The sequence below is a fragment of the Lissotriton vulgaris genome, chromosome 9, assembly GCF_964263255.1.
Source record: "Lissotriton vulgaris chromosome 9, aLisVul1.2, whole genome shotgun sequence".
Taxonomy (NCBI): Eukaryota; Metazoa; Chordata; class Amphibia; order Caudata; family Salamandridae; genus Lissotriton; species Lissotriton vulgaris.
The window spans coordinates 913,340,744-913,355,017 of NC_141697.1; the positions used below are offsets into that span (position 1 = coordinate 913,340,744).

At 43.9% G+C, this 14,274-nt stretch overlaps 1 protein-coding gene across 2 annotated transcripts in view; it reads left to right on the plus strand.

The window, feature by feature from the left end:
* NPRL2 (NPR2 like, GATOR1 complex subunit) overlaps positions 1–14,274 on the plus strand; it is a 192,951-nt gene that overhangs the window by 68,533 nt on the left and 110,144 nt on the right. For both annotated transcript variants that reach the window (XM_086938716.1, XM_086938717.1), the window contains exon 10: positions 7,348–7,465. In XM_086938716.1, coding sequence (XP_086794842.1) covers positions 7,348–7,465 — 118 coding nt within the window. The remainder of the gene's footprint in view (positions 1–7,347; positions 7,466–14,274) is intronic.

The window sequence follows — 14,274 nt, forward strand, 5'->3', positions numbered from 1 at the left end:
TGGGCTTGTATTCAGCTTCAACAGAGGAAGTAGAAAGACGGCTAGAAGTGCTAAAGAACACCCTACAGAGGCGGCTATTGGATTCAGCAGGCTATGCTTGGTTGCACAGCTAGCATGCACTGTATGATTGGGGGTATAAAGAAAGCAAACTGCTTTATTGGCTCGCTAATAGTGATACTGAATCGCAAATAATTTTCTCTGTAAAGGACAGTAATGTTGAGTTAGTCGTAGATGCAGTTGGGATTGCAGTGGTTTTTGCGGACTATTATGGGAAGTTATACTCCAGACAAGACCCTCCCCTGAAAGAAGCGAAGAATTCAACAGTGGACGATCTCATTTTTGGTGCACTAATGGTGAACGTTTGAGTACAGCTTAACCGTTCTATCATGACCCAGGTGATTCATAATAGCAATTAGGGGTATGCCCTCTGGAAAGGCCAAGGGCCCAAATGGATTCCTCCAGGAGTTCCTTAAAAAGTATACCACCCTTGCTGTGGCCACATCTCCAGGCACTATATTCTGAGGTGCTTGCAATCGCCATGTTCGTACGCAGGGCTGGCTTTAGCGCAGGTGGCGCCCTGTGCGACAATGTTTGTTGGCGCCCCCCAATGACCACCTCCGTCAGGGATTCCCTCACTACCACCCTTCAACAGTGCACCTCAAGGCTCCATAACTACTTTCTCACTGATTCATTAAATTAGTTTTATAGCACCACTCATACCAGTGTAGGGTGTCAGAGCTTTTTACATCACACATATTACACAGAGACAATCAATCCAGTGCCATAGCTCGCCTTTTGGCCCCCCGTGGAGGTCACTGCGTTTTCTGTTCCGTGGCAGTCGAATGGCGGGGGAGGGGGATTGATTCCCCTAGATGGCAGGTAAGAGCGGGAAAGGCCGCCACCACCAAAACTCATGCCACCTGGAGCCGACCACCCCTCCCTCCCTCCCCCCCCCCCCCCTTGATATGCCACTGAATCAATTATACGTGTGTAAATCAGTATGGTAACCATTACATAAGACAGAGGACTACAATAGAAGCCATGTTATCCATACTTGTAGGCAGTGTAGTTTAAGACTGCTTGGTCTAGAGAAGGGCAAAATTAGAATATAAAACTGAACACCGTGGTTGGGGGTTCTCTTTAATAATAAGAATTGATTTCTGCCCCAATGAACCCATTGTGCAACATTAGGATAATAAAAGACTGGGGATAAAATCGTAACGCTCTAACCTATACCATGTAGTTTTTATGCAGCTCTTTGATGACTGTTAATTGCTCCCTGTTCTACATTAGGATTTTAACTTAAAAACTGCAAGTAAGAATAGGATCTCTCTGACAAAAGGGAAGGAAGGGGCTTAAAACCTGGCTTTTCACCTCTTAGTTTCGGGCCCTATTAGGTTTCCTTTTTTCTCTGTTTTTATTTACTTTCCCTGTTGTGTTATGAGATTAGTGTGCAATTCAAAGCGTCGGGACACTCTTTCGAGTAGCCGCACGCTATATAAAACCCCTGTATAACATAACATAACATAACATAACATAACAAAAGCAGTAGATGTATTTACATGATTTGCTCGTTGTGATGTGCATGGTATACGTTCTTTGCAGCAGGCACATTAACCCCCTGTGCTACCTTACATTTATTTATTTATTTATTTTGAAAGTTTTATATAGCGCGAACAAGATCTTTGCAGATATCAGAGCGCTTTACATAGGAGGGGTACATGAGGGAGCATAGTCAGACAGATAAATCATTAGAACAAACAGTACAAATAGGTGGCTGCAAGCCAATCATGTGAGCAATAAGACAACTAATACAAAAAGGCAAAGGGGTCAAACATGTAGTACATATCGGTGCAGAGTATTAACAGAGTTCGATATAATAATTCAAGTGTATTTAGCCATGAGGATAGCTTTTACTTCATTCATACATGAATCAAAACTTCCTTAAGTGAAAGCTCCAGTCTCTCTCTCCAGAAAGAATATTAATCACCGGAGTTATCGTCCCATGTTTGTTGCCAGAAAATAACTTGAAGCAAAGAATGCGTCAGCACGTGCATTTAAAACTATAATATATGTGGCACTGCCACAGACCCAGCCCTGCCCACAACGTACTTTGTTTCAATTCACAAACTGAAAGTGAAGTAGATTATCTCTAGCAATCAAGGCGGCAAGAAGACATACTGATGGTGCGAGTAGAGAGCGTAGCTCAGCTTTATGTGCTTAGATCAATAAAATGAAATTCCCAAATGTTAATGCAGAACCTTTTATTTTATTTTCTGACTCAAAAGCAAAACAAATGTTAACTTTTACTGCAGGGGTGTGCATAAAAGTGTGCCTCCTGATCTATTTAACACTGTCTTATGTTTCTAGGAAGATTAACGTCCTGGAAAAGAAAGCTTGATGTTCAACAGTGCAGGCTTTTGGGCAATGCGGCTGTAGCCGATTTCAAGAGCCCAAATGGCGCCCCCTGACTTCGGCACCTGGTGCGGTGGCACCGCTCGCACCGCCCAAAAGCTGGCACTGTTCGTACGGGATCTGCAGGGTGTTTGAATCAAGGTGGTTAGGAATCCCGATAATCCCCACCGGGAAAAGCTTGTCCTACCGGCCAGTATCTTTAATAAGTACTAGCAGCCCGTCCCGACGTTGTCCGGGTATGAATTGCTGCCGGCCAGTAGTATATTGTGTTGTAGGATTTCGTTTTGATAGCATTTCTTATCTGTGACAGGCCTGTGAAACTCTCTGATTCACAGTGCACTGCTGATGCACTTAAGAGTGCGCGTTCAGTAGTGTGTGAACTCGAGTTTCCCTACTTTATTTTTCCTTGCAATATTATATAGCGCGAACTCAACAACATGGCATGAAAACAATTTACATTACAGAAGAACACATTCATTTGTGTTAGGCACGGGGAGACAAAGCGATTTGCCTGGAATCACAGGATGTTGAGCTGATGCCGAGATTCGAACGTAGCTCCCCAGCTCTAAAGTTCGCAATTCTAGAACTTGTGTCGGGAGGTGTGTCTAAAAGTGTATGTCGGTGCTGGCCATCAATGAGAGAGACCTGTGCATATTGCTAAGATGTTGCTTAATTTTAAGAGGGTGACAGGAGCAATTGCCAGAGATCATCGTCTGACATCCAGCAAACCCATTAGCCCTGTCCTAGCAGTGTATGAGGGCAAGGCACTGTCTGCGGCAACCTATGGCTCCGAACTTTGGGGGTCTGAAAGAGTTACTGATTTAGCCACAGCTGAGCACAAATTTATGAGAGAGCTAGTGGGTCTCCCGGTCTCCACTCCTATCAAACCGTTACTCCATGACTTGGGACGCCGTTCAATCAAAGACATTGTCGGCCTCCGACCTTTATTATTTTGGGTTCGCCTTAGAAGGACGCCGGATCTTAGCCACTACGCTGCAGTCCTGGACGAACTTATTGAGTTGAATGGTTTTGGGGTGATTCCTTGGCTGAAAAACGTAAGGGACCTGGTGATTAACATGGGACTTAAAGAAGAATGGCTATCACAGCAGCCCCCGCCGAAAGACACTGTTAAAAAACTGTATTGGGAGAGGATCCAAGAAAGGGACTCGCTATACCCAAAGTGGGGCGCTCTAACCGACCAATTTCTGTCACACAAGCCAATGCCGAGGCTGGAGCCATTCCTTGATTTTAACACCTCACCAAGAGACAGATCTTTGTTCCTTAAAATGATGCATGGCACCTTACCCCTGAATATTTTCACCAGCAGGTGGAAAAACTTTAAACATCATCAAGCAGCATGTCCGGGGTGCCCTAATCCCATTGAAACGCTTGGTCACTTCTTGTTTGCCTGTAGGGCATACAAGGGGGCAAGGAAAAGATGGCTAAGCCCAGTATGTAGAGAATTGGGGACAAGGCAGTGCTCAGTGGCCCTCCGCATCCTGACAACGGACACTACTCCATGATGATAATTGCCGGGGTTGCAAAATTCCTGGGGAGTGCATGGCAAATACGATCCAAGCTGGTGCGATTGAGTATTGGGTAGATGTTTAAAATCTGTAAAACTGTTCGAATTAGCACTTTACTAACTAGCATCTTTTTTGCTGTGACATACTCATCTGGGCTCTTGTCGTTTTTACTAACTATAAACTTTTAGAAAATTCTTTTTTAAACAAAATTTATATCTGAATATTTCTTTAGTCATTTTTATTCTTTTTATGATGTAATTGTATTTTAATTCAATTTATGATGTACTTACTTTTATGATACCTTGCTATCGAATAAAGTATTGTATTGTATTGACCTGTGCATTTTTCAAATTGGTGGTGAAAAAATATGAGTATGTTGCTGGAGATGTGGGCCGCCGTGCCACCAATGTACTTACCGGGGGAGGGTAAACACCCATTATTCCGAAACTTTCTTTCCGCATACTTTCATTACGAAAGTACCATGACTCCTCCGCAATGCCATTATAACGCATGGCATTACATTTTATATGCTTTTACCACGCATACATTTTCAACGAAATTCGTTGTAAATGCATGAATGGTAAAAGCATGGTTTTTTATAATGTTTGGATAAAGTAAGTATGGGTATAGGGGTATATGTTTTGGGGTACTGAGGGATATGTGTTGGGGTGTTTGGTTATTTTAAGGGTTCAGATGTAGTTTTGGGTTATGGGGTACAGGGGTAGTTTTAGGATTTAGGGATAGGTATGGGTTTTGGGGTACAGGGGTATTTTTAGGGTTCAGGGCTAGGTTTGGGTTTTGGGGTAAAGGGGTATTTTTAGGGTTCAGGGGTAGGTTTGGGTTTTGGGGTACAGGGGTATTTAAGGGTTCAGGGGTAGGTTTGGGTTTTGGGGTACAGGGTTATTTTTATGGTTCAGGGCTAGGTTTGGGTTTTGGGGTACAGGGGTAGGTTTGGGTTTTGGGGTACAGGGATATTTTAAGGGTTCAGGTCTATGTTTGGGTTTTGGGTTACAGGGGTATTTTAGGGTTCAGGGGTAGGTTTGGGTTTTGGGGTACAGGGGTATTTTTTAGGGTTCAGGGGTACAGGGGTATTTTTTAGGGTTCAGGGCTAGGTTAGGGTTTTGGGGTACAGGGGTATTTTTAGGGTTCGGGGGTAGGTTTGGGTTTTGAGGTACAGGGGTATTTTTAGGGTTTAGGGATAGGTTTGGGGTACAGGGTATATTTATAGGGTTAAGATGGTTAAGTATTTAAGGGTGTTGGGGTATTTTAAGGAGTAAGGGTGGGTTATGATTATGGGGTGCAGGGGTATTTAAAGGGACCAGGGTGGACACCCGGAGCTGGAATGTACAGAACCTGGGAAGAAAAAACAATGAGATATTGGGCACAACGCTCGCTTTTTCTTTTCCGTAATCCCGCGCCCCGCACACGATATGAGTAATGGCATGAAGGGCGGAACATACCACACACCCCCAGCGTTTGTCACGCCCCCAGCGCACACCCACAGCACAACGCAGACACGCCCATAAGGGACTACTTTGCTGGCACGGTTCTTTTACCTTTTAAATGTATATGGTGGGCGTCTGCATAGCCTATGTCCTTCTGCTGCAACTGCCCTTTCCAACGCTGTATTGGGTGCTGTGATTGGTGCTGTGGTTCCTGAGATTACCCGCCTCAAAGGTTTGGGCTCTCTCTTTATTATATTAGTATAGATATAGATTGAAGTTAAACTCTTGCCAAAATTCTAGCCACTAGATTGACTTAGGTGATTTGAACCTTGGTCCATAGTGATCGGACAGCTTTATGCCAGGAAGGGGCACCAGGCATGGCCTGCGCCGTCTCCAGGTGACACTGACGTGCATTGATGAACTAGGGGCCAGATTTTGTGTTGTAAGTGGGCTTTGAACAGGCTTTTAACTCAATCCACTGCCCATAACACACAAGAAATTGAGGAGGATGGCTCTCGGTGTCCAGTTTCTGAAATATATGGCTCTTATGTACGCAGCCCCCTAGGCCCAGGTGAGAGTGAATGGAGTGTTGTCTGAGCCTAGACTGATAACGTGAGATACTCCTCAGTACTTCCTACATGCAAGCAGGTAGTCATATCCATGAAGCCACCTAACAAAAACCTCCATTATGAGTGGCTGAAATACTTTTTGATAGTATCATTTGTAGGGTAGCCTCCTCATATTCTTCCTAGTGTTAAAAGCACCTCAGCTTAGACAGTCTTCATAAATCAGTTTGCCTGATCCATGATGGCCGGTTTTATATTAGCATATCATATACAGGCATATCGTCTGACATAAATATTTTGTCCTAATAATTGCTCACATAAATATTGTTTCTTTGGGTGTGGATTTTGGATTATTAATTCAAGTGTGGCAATATTTTTGTAAACAATGTTCAGGACGCTATATTTGTCAGATATTCCGACCACGATATTCTGGTGTCACACGAATGGCCCTTACTTTTGCCATCCCCTTGTTTTGACATGTTCTCATATGTTCAGAATGGAGGAAGTTGGGACGTAAGAGGAGAGAGAACATGTTACTCCCATGTTGAAGTAACTTCTATCCCCTTAGTACCAGATCTCCTCAATTTACCCAACAACCTCCTCTTCCACTCACCTTGAGCTTGGTCCAGCTAAAAGTATCCTAAAGATCTGTGGTTGATAAGAATCTTAGAGATGATTCATACAAACAGTGTGTAAAAGGCCAGCTGTAGATGAGGACTCCATGTTGTTTTTGTATTTTTGCATGTACATTTTCTTTCTCCACATTTGAATGGAGGGCTGCTTAGAAATGAAAATGCAGCAATTCTTACTACAGGAGAGTAGTGATTCTTCCCTGCACTTCCAGTTTGAGGCAGGGCACACCACTTTGGGTCCCACAATGGTAGCCCCTGTATAGCAGTAGTGATATATTTGTTTCTCATGTCTTTGTTAAGTTGTGGTAATAAAGTGACTTCCACCATTTACACGTTGTACGTGGTTACTGTAATTGATTCCAGCATTAGCTGTATGGATGTAACTTTGTTAATGTAGATAGTTTCAGCACTGCCCTTGTGTATTTGCCTGGGATAATATAGGTGATTGTAGCATTGCTGGTCTGAGGGAGGCGGTAGTAATGTTGTTAGTTTTAGCATTTTTGATCTGCAACAGTCATTTGTACTGTAATGAGTTGCAGGAGTACTTGTCCACACAAGGATGTAATTGGTTTTAGCATGCCGTGCCTGCCTAAGGCTGTGGCACCGTAGCTGGTTCCAGAATAGCTCATCAGTGAGAGGCGGTTGTCTTGAAGATGTTTCTAGCACTTCAGGGCTGCTTTAGTCAATATCAATGCAATTAGTCAGGTCTGCCAGTATTTTGCTTTCATTGGCCGTAACTATTATCATCCTCTCTTTCCCCAAGGTCACAAACGAGCCAGTCTCCGTGATGTCTTTCAACTCTACTGCGGGCTGAGCCCTGGAACCACAGTGCGGGACCTCATCTGCCGCTATACCCAACAGCTGCAAAGAGTGGATGAAAGGTCAGGCACAACGTTTAATGTACATTCAAAAGAAAAGGATAAGGCAGCACTCATTTTCCTCTTTCTTTTTTACAGCTGTAAATGCATTCCGCCATGCTGGCTTTCTCAAGTAATGTCATTGACTAGCTGTAGCGTCTCTTTCTGCAGCAGGAACTCAATCGATTTTTGTGTTACATTTAAAACAGTAAGTGTAAGTGCAGGAAGCTGGCTCTTTATATGATATACCAAAAAGAGGTATATTGTGTAAAGAGTCCAGGTATTCCCATATGACTGGATAGGGCCTTGCTCTAGCAATCCCAAGGTGCTCTTCTAGGGGCTACTGTGGTCAATCAGCCGTAGGCTTATCAGAGAGGAATGTTCGACATCTGCAAAATATACACACAGTCAATAAATGATGCACACAACTCAATAAGGAGATCCAAACCAATTTATAAAAATAAAATATTTTTATTTATGTTTAGGCATCTGAATCAATACGATCAAGTAAGTACATTTTGTAAGAGAAATACTTTGTTTAAAAAAAGTTGGCACTGCATTTTTCAGAAGCTGCAATGTTATCCTATAGGAGGAAAAACAAGTACGGCATCAAGGTAGAGTACAGCGACTTATGAGACCAATCTCCTGCACTTAAGGTGCATAAGGGGCAAGGTCCAAGGCAGCACCAGCAGGTCACCTCCAGCGGCATTAGGGTGGCCAGGTGCAGTGGTGCAGTACAGCTTCAGGTGCCCAATGTTAGTCAATTGGGATTGGTCTGCTTGAAAAGAGGCTGCAGGTTTGGACTGAGAGGCCAGTCGGGCTGAACCAACCAAAGGGTTCAAGTCTTGCGATGCTAAGGGACTTGGGGACACTGGTGGTCCTCTCCATCTCGAGCCGGGGCAGCCGGGTGCAGAGGGTCTTTGAGGTGTCAAGTTTCTTTGTCCTGGAGCACTCACAGTTGAGGGGGCCTGCACACAGAGACTGCAGGCGGCATCGGAGACTTCACAAGGGGCGGATCCTAAGTGAACTCTGCCTCCTGAGGGCTTGGGGACCAAGATCACATCATTGACTCACTTCGACTCCGGCTGGGGCGCTCGGTGTAGTGGTGCTTGGGGGCTTGGGTTTTGGCAGGTCTGAAGTCCTCACCGTTTCTTCTTGTGGTGCCTGCAGTATGCAAAAGAGCAGCTCTTCTGCTCCACTGGAGTCTCTCGGTCTTTGTTGAAGGCAGGAAGCCCTCCAAGGTTTTGGGAGGCACAACGGCTTGCAGAACGAGATGACTTTGGCGCAAATTCGACAGGAACAGCAGACAGGCGGGAAGGCTGGGGCCACGTTTGGTACTCCTATGTCAGTCTTTGCTTTCACTGCTCTTCAGTGCTTTCCTGGCTCTTTAGTGTCCTTCTTCGTAGGTCAGCAGGATATGCCAGGGGATCCTCCAAGTAGTGAATTTAGGGGTGTTAGGGAGTGTAGGATAGTAGCTAATGGGCTACCTATCCCTAGGGTCACTACACCACCTATATGAACACTTCCTCTAGGAAATGGGCATAACCCTGTTGCAGAGTTCCTAGGTTTGACATCCCCATGATGGCTAACCTTGAAAAGTCCCCTCCACATCCAGTAGCTCACCTTAGGGGTGGTACTAGCCTGAGGGTGGACACACCTTTCGGACTAATAATTTTCCCACCTGTCCAGGATCCAAAGGGCTCTGGACAGAGGGGGGTGGTTTTCTCTCCTATGAGAGAAGCCAGATTTGCATGCCAAAGGCGGTGGGCTCTTTGAAGCTCCCCTGCCTTAGAATGCGAATTGCGATTTTCCTAATACCTTGACCGGAGAATCTGGATTTCATTAAAGATACAGAGGCTAACATTATGCATTATTCCTTTAATGCCACTTCAAGCAGCCATTTTAAAGTTAATACATCACAAAGCAAAGCTCTGGAATAGCATACTCATATGTTACAAAGGCAACAAGGATAGATAGATCTGCCTCTTTTAAATGCAATGAAAGTTGTACTTCAAATATTCTTGAAAAATATAAGCTTCTTTAGGAACTGATGAATTCCAAAGGAACAAAAGGTACGATGCCGAGACTTGTTTGGAGGGAAGAGGAGGAAATCTTACTACTCCAGGTGAGATCCTGCATCTTGTGGAGGAACCAATTACGTTGAATTATCTGAAAAATGATACATTTTTGAAAATAATTTGCATTAATAAGCCCTTTGAAAAGGGAGAAAATTAACGATATTAAATAGAGCAATAAACAGACATAATACAATTATATAACTGAGATGTTTCCTCACTATACATCCCCTTTTTGTTATTCTTCATTTCAAACAAATGCAATAAAGTAAATTACAATAAATTAATAACATGCTATCATAAGAGTCTACTCCTGAGAGGGAAGGGTTGGGATAATGTTATCCTCCATGTCTTTAATGAAATCCAGATTCTCTGGTCTTGGTAATAAGAGAATCACAATTTCATTACAAGACCGGAGGCTACCATTATGCATGTTGGTAGTCTAGTAAAACTACATCAGACATGTGTTCCACAGGTTTGCATTAGTGTTTTGCAAAAGTATAGAAACTGGACCAGTCGGCCGCCTTAGAAATATCATCTAACTTACCTCCTTTCTAAAACGATTGGCTAGCCATAGCGCCTCTTAAAGATTGTGCTTGAAATGTTTGGAGGTCAACACCTCCCATTCGCATAGCTAGTTTAAACCATCTAGCTATAGAGGAAGAGGAGACCGGTTTGAAGGGTTTAACAAAAGAAATAAGAAGCTGGTTTACACCAGCAGTACGATGTTTGTTTATCCTTGCGTCATACTCCTTTATACAGTCTACAACTCACAACTTTGGTCAAGCATTGAATCTAGGGGAAAAAATCATGTCAGACATGGTTTTAGTTCTTTTGATTTTTCAAATCTGACACAGAAGGCGTCATATGATCTATTGGTTATTTCTAGTGCTTTGACATCTGAAATCCTACGACAGAATATTAGACATAGGAGAGAAGCTAGTTTAATAGAACATTTTTTATTATATAGTAGGTTATTATTGGGCCAGTTACAAAATAGGTCAAGTAATGATTTTATGTCCCATAGTGTTTCGTATTTAGGTTTAGTAGGTCTTTTAAGCCTGATGCTTTTCGTAACTCTCCATATTATTGAATTCTTACCAATAGATCTACCATTTAAAAGGGAGTGACCAGCAGAAATGGCTGATCTATAGCAGTTAATTGATCTATAATTTTGCTACATGTACGATAGGATTCTCCACAGAATCCAGGTTCCTTTGCAAGCACCAACAAACCCATCTTTTTCAGATACCATTGTATCTATAGTGTGTACCGGGGGCTAAGAATTCTTGGAGGAGAGAAGAAGCCTGTGCCGAAAGGTCATAGATTTCATTGGTTCGCCTGACACTTTCCAGGGAAGAAGGTTCAAAGTTCTGCTCTGGAGAAGGGGATGATCCAAACCTTCTGTGTCTTAGGAGGCCTGGTGAGGCTGAGAGAAGAAAGGGTAGTTTGTAAGCTAAGTCCAAGGTCGTTGGAAACCAAGGTTGGTACGGCCAGAAGGCTGTTATTAGGATTATTGAACATTGTTCCATTCTCAATTTCTGCAAGGCGCGTTGGATCATTGCAAAGGGGGAAAAGCATATCCCTGAATCCCTTTCCAAGGTTGAAGAAAGGCATTCACTGCCTGTGCACCCAGGTCTGGCATCCAGCTGAAGTATTTGCATAGTTGGAAGGTCAGTCTGCTCGCAAAGAGGTCTACTTCTAAGGGACCCCAAAGGTAATCTAACACTTTGAGTTCAGTTTCCAGTTGGTGTGATCTACTAGGAATCTGGAATTCCAGTCCGCACAAACATTGTTTTGTCCTGGAAGGTATTCTGCTCTTAACAATATTTTGTTTTCTAGGCAGAACATCCATAGCTTTTTTGCTAGGTTGGAGAGGTATTGTGACTTGGTGCCCCCGTGGCGATTTATGTAGGCTACGGCTCACATGTTGTCCGACTTAAGAGTGACCGACCTCCCTTGAAGGGATTGCTTGAAGCTCATAAGGACATAAAGCCCAGCGGTTAACTCCCAAAAATGTACGTGGTTCGTATTCTCCAAATAGGACCATAAGCCTCCCGTGTTTTGATCCTTAAAGCAAGCACCCCAGCTATGAAGGCTGGTGTCTGATTCCAGGACAAATTCCGGGGAAATGCCAAATATGAATTTGCCATTCCAAGCGTCCAGATTTTCTAACCACCAGGTCAGTTCTGTCTTGGCTTCTGAATCTAGACAAATTTTGTCTCCGTACCAAAGGCCGTATCGGGGAGCTCTGCCTTTCAGCATTTGAAGGGTCCCGGAAAATATATGGATTGACGATGAGAGGAGGCCCAGGAGTCTGGCTAGTTCTCTTAAGGTTAACAAATCGAGTTTCAGACATGATCTATCTCTTTTCGAATCTTGGATATCTTTTTCGGGGGAAGTAACAGCATAGACTTCATGGTGTCTACTGTGAAACCCAGGGACTCTAGAGACCTCGAGGGAGTCATGATTGATTTTTCTTTGTTTATAATAAAACCTGTACTCTCTATTAAGTTTACAGTAGTATTCAAGTCTTTCAGAATTTGAGAATGTTCTTGAGACATGAGGAGAATGTTGTCTAGATAGATTATAAGGCAGATACCTCTTTCCATCAGAACTGAGGCAATTGGCCTCATGCCTTTGGTGAAACACCAGGGGGCAGAGGATAGACTGAAGGGAAGAGCTTGGAACTGGTATAGGTGATTGTTCCATGCAAATTGGAAAAAAGGACTGTGATTCTCGCGCCATTGGAATTGTAAAGTAGGCATCCTTTAGGTCTAGTTTCACTAACCAGTCTTTTTCTAAAAGTATGTCCTTGAGGAGATGGATACCTTTCTTCTTGAAATGTCTGTAGGTGAGAGATTTGGTCACTTCTCTGAGATTTATTACTGGTCTCCTCCTTTTGTCTTTCTTCTCCACCAGAAAAATATTGTTCAGGAAATTTAGGCATTCCCAGGGGACCTTTCACCAACATAGAGTTTATTTCCTCTGCTACAATAAAACATTGTTCTTGGGTCATATTTAACACTCTGGGTGTTGTAACTTGTTTGGGTTTTTCTATAAAATCAATGTTGAAACCCTGGACAGTCTGTAGAACCCAAGGGTCTTCCGTAATTTGTTTCCAGGTATGTAAAAAGTGTTTTAGGCGACCCCCCACTTTCCCCATTGACAAGGAAGGATGAGGTGAAACGGTACTTACTTAGAGTATTGGAAGAGTTCTGAGCCTCTTGAACGGAAGGGCCTTCCTCTCTGAGGGTAGAAGGAGAGATTGTTCTGGTAGGGACGACCAAAACCCCATTGTCTGTAGAAGGGTCTTTGGTAGGGGCAGCCGGCAGAGCGACCCCTTCTGCCGGCCCTCAGGTTAAAAACTCTGCGCATGTTACTTTGCGCCTTATCCAGTGCAGTGAATGTTGCCATGTATTTGCTTAGTCCCTTGATCACCTCCTCCCTAAAAATAAGTCTGTTTGGGTTCACAGAGGGTTCCTTTTCGGCCATGTCACAGAGTTTAGGGTCAATTTTAGATAAAACAACGTTCCTTCTTTTGGTGTTAATTGTTGCGCTAGCGTTGCTGAGGAGGATTAGTGTCCTCTGGCTCTAACCCCTCAACAAATCGATGTTTGGTTAAAGAGCAGTTAATGTGGCTTTCTTCGATTAAACCAATCATTCTGCACAAGGGACCTAGCATATCGAGCATGTGGTCTTGGCAGGTTTTGAGGGAGCGCCCCATCCCCTTCCTAGGGTGCCTGCCCAGTTTAAATAAGAACTTAATAAGTTCTGGGTCCAAGTTTGGAGTGAGACAAATTTTATGTTGAACCATAGGTCTTGGGCATTCTGCTTTAAGGATATTCCTTGTGTCTCTAACAAGGGGGTTTCTTATCCACCTCTCGATAAACTTGGCCACATGGTTTTGAGGCCACCTTTGGGAGCTCCTAGGCAGACCCTCCAGGATATCGCGATTTCGCGGTTTGCCGCGAAATCGGCACTTTTGTTAAAATGCCGCGGTTTTTACAAAAGTGCCAGCGAAATCGGCACTTTTGTAAAAATCCCGCAATTTTAACAAAAGTGAGCCGAAATCCAGACATGCCCATCTAGCCCTACAATGCAATGCGGCGTTCCGAGCTCCACAAAAAGGCAGCAGCTACTGCGATTCACACGGGATGCATACACACAATTCTCCAGCGGGAGTCTTAAAGCGAAACTGCGGCTCAGCTGCTGACACGCCCCTGCAGGCCTCACTGTTCATTGTCCTCGTTGAAGCGCCCGCCGCTCTTAATAGTGCTGGGCCAGGATTGGTGGAAAGAGGTGGGCCGTCAAACTATCAGCTGTTGCTTCACTTTTCGGCTGTATCGAGGAAGTATGTTCATACTTGGGTGTCTTGCATATTATCTATTCAACTAACATACCACATGAGTCAGACTCTTTAATCAAGTATTGCCTTATTTTGGATAGAATTACTTAGCTATTAGTGTGGGATTAAAGTTCGATCAGAATATAAACCTACAATTGAAAGAAAACGGCCAGGAAATATTCGGCAGACTGGCTTTAGGATTCTGCTTGATGCACGCTGCCTCTCCGTAGGGTAACACCTACCCGGGGAACTTTTCAGATGACAGGCGCGGTTACTGCAAGGAAGAAACGGGGGTCGGCGGACTTCGAGCTCTGATTATGGGAGAGTGTCGGCAAGTGGGGAGGTGAGACGGGACGGCATTACACGGCACAGCAAGTAATCTACGCCGACAGGTACTGATTATGTGTAAC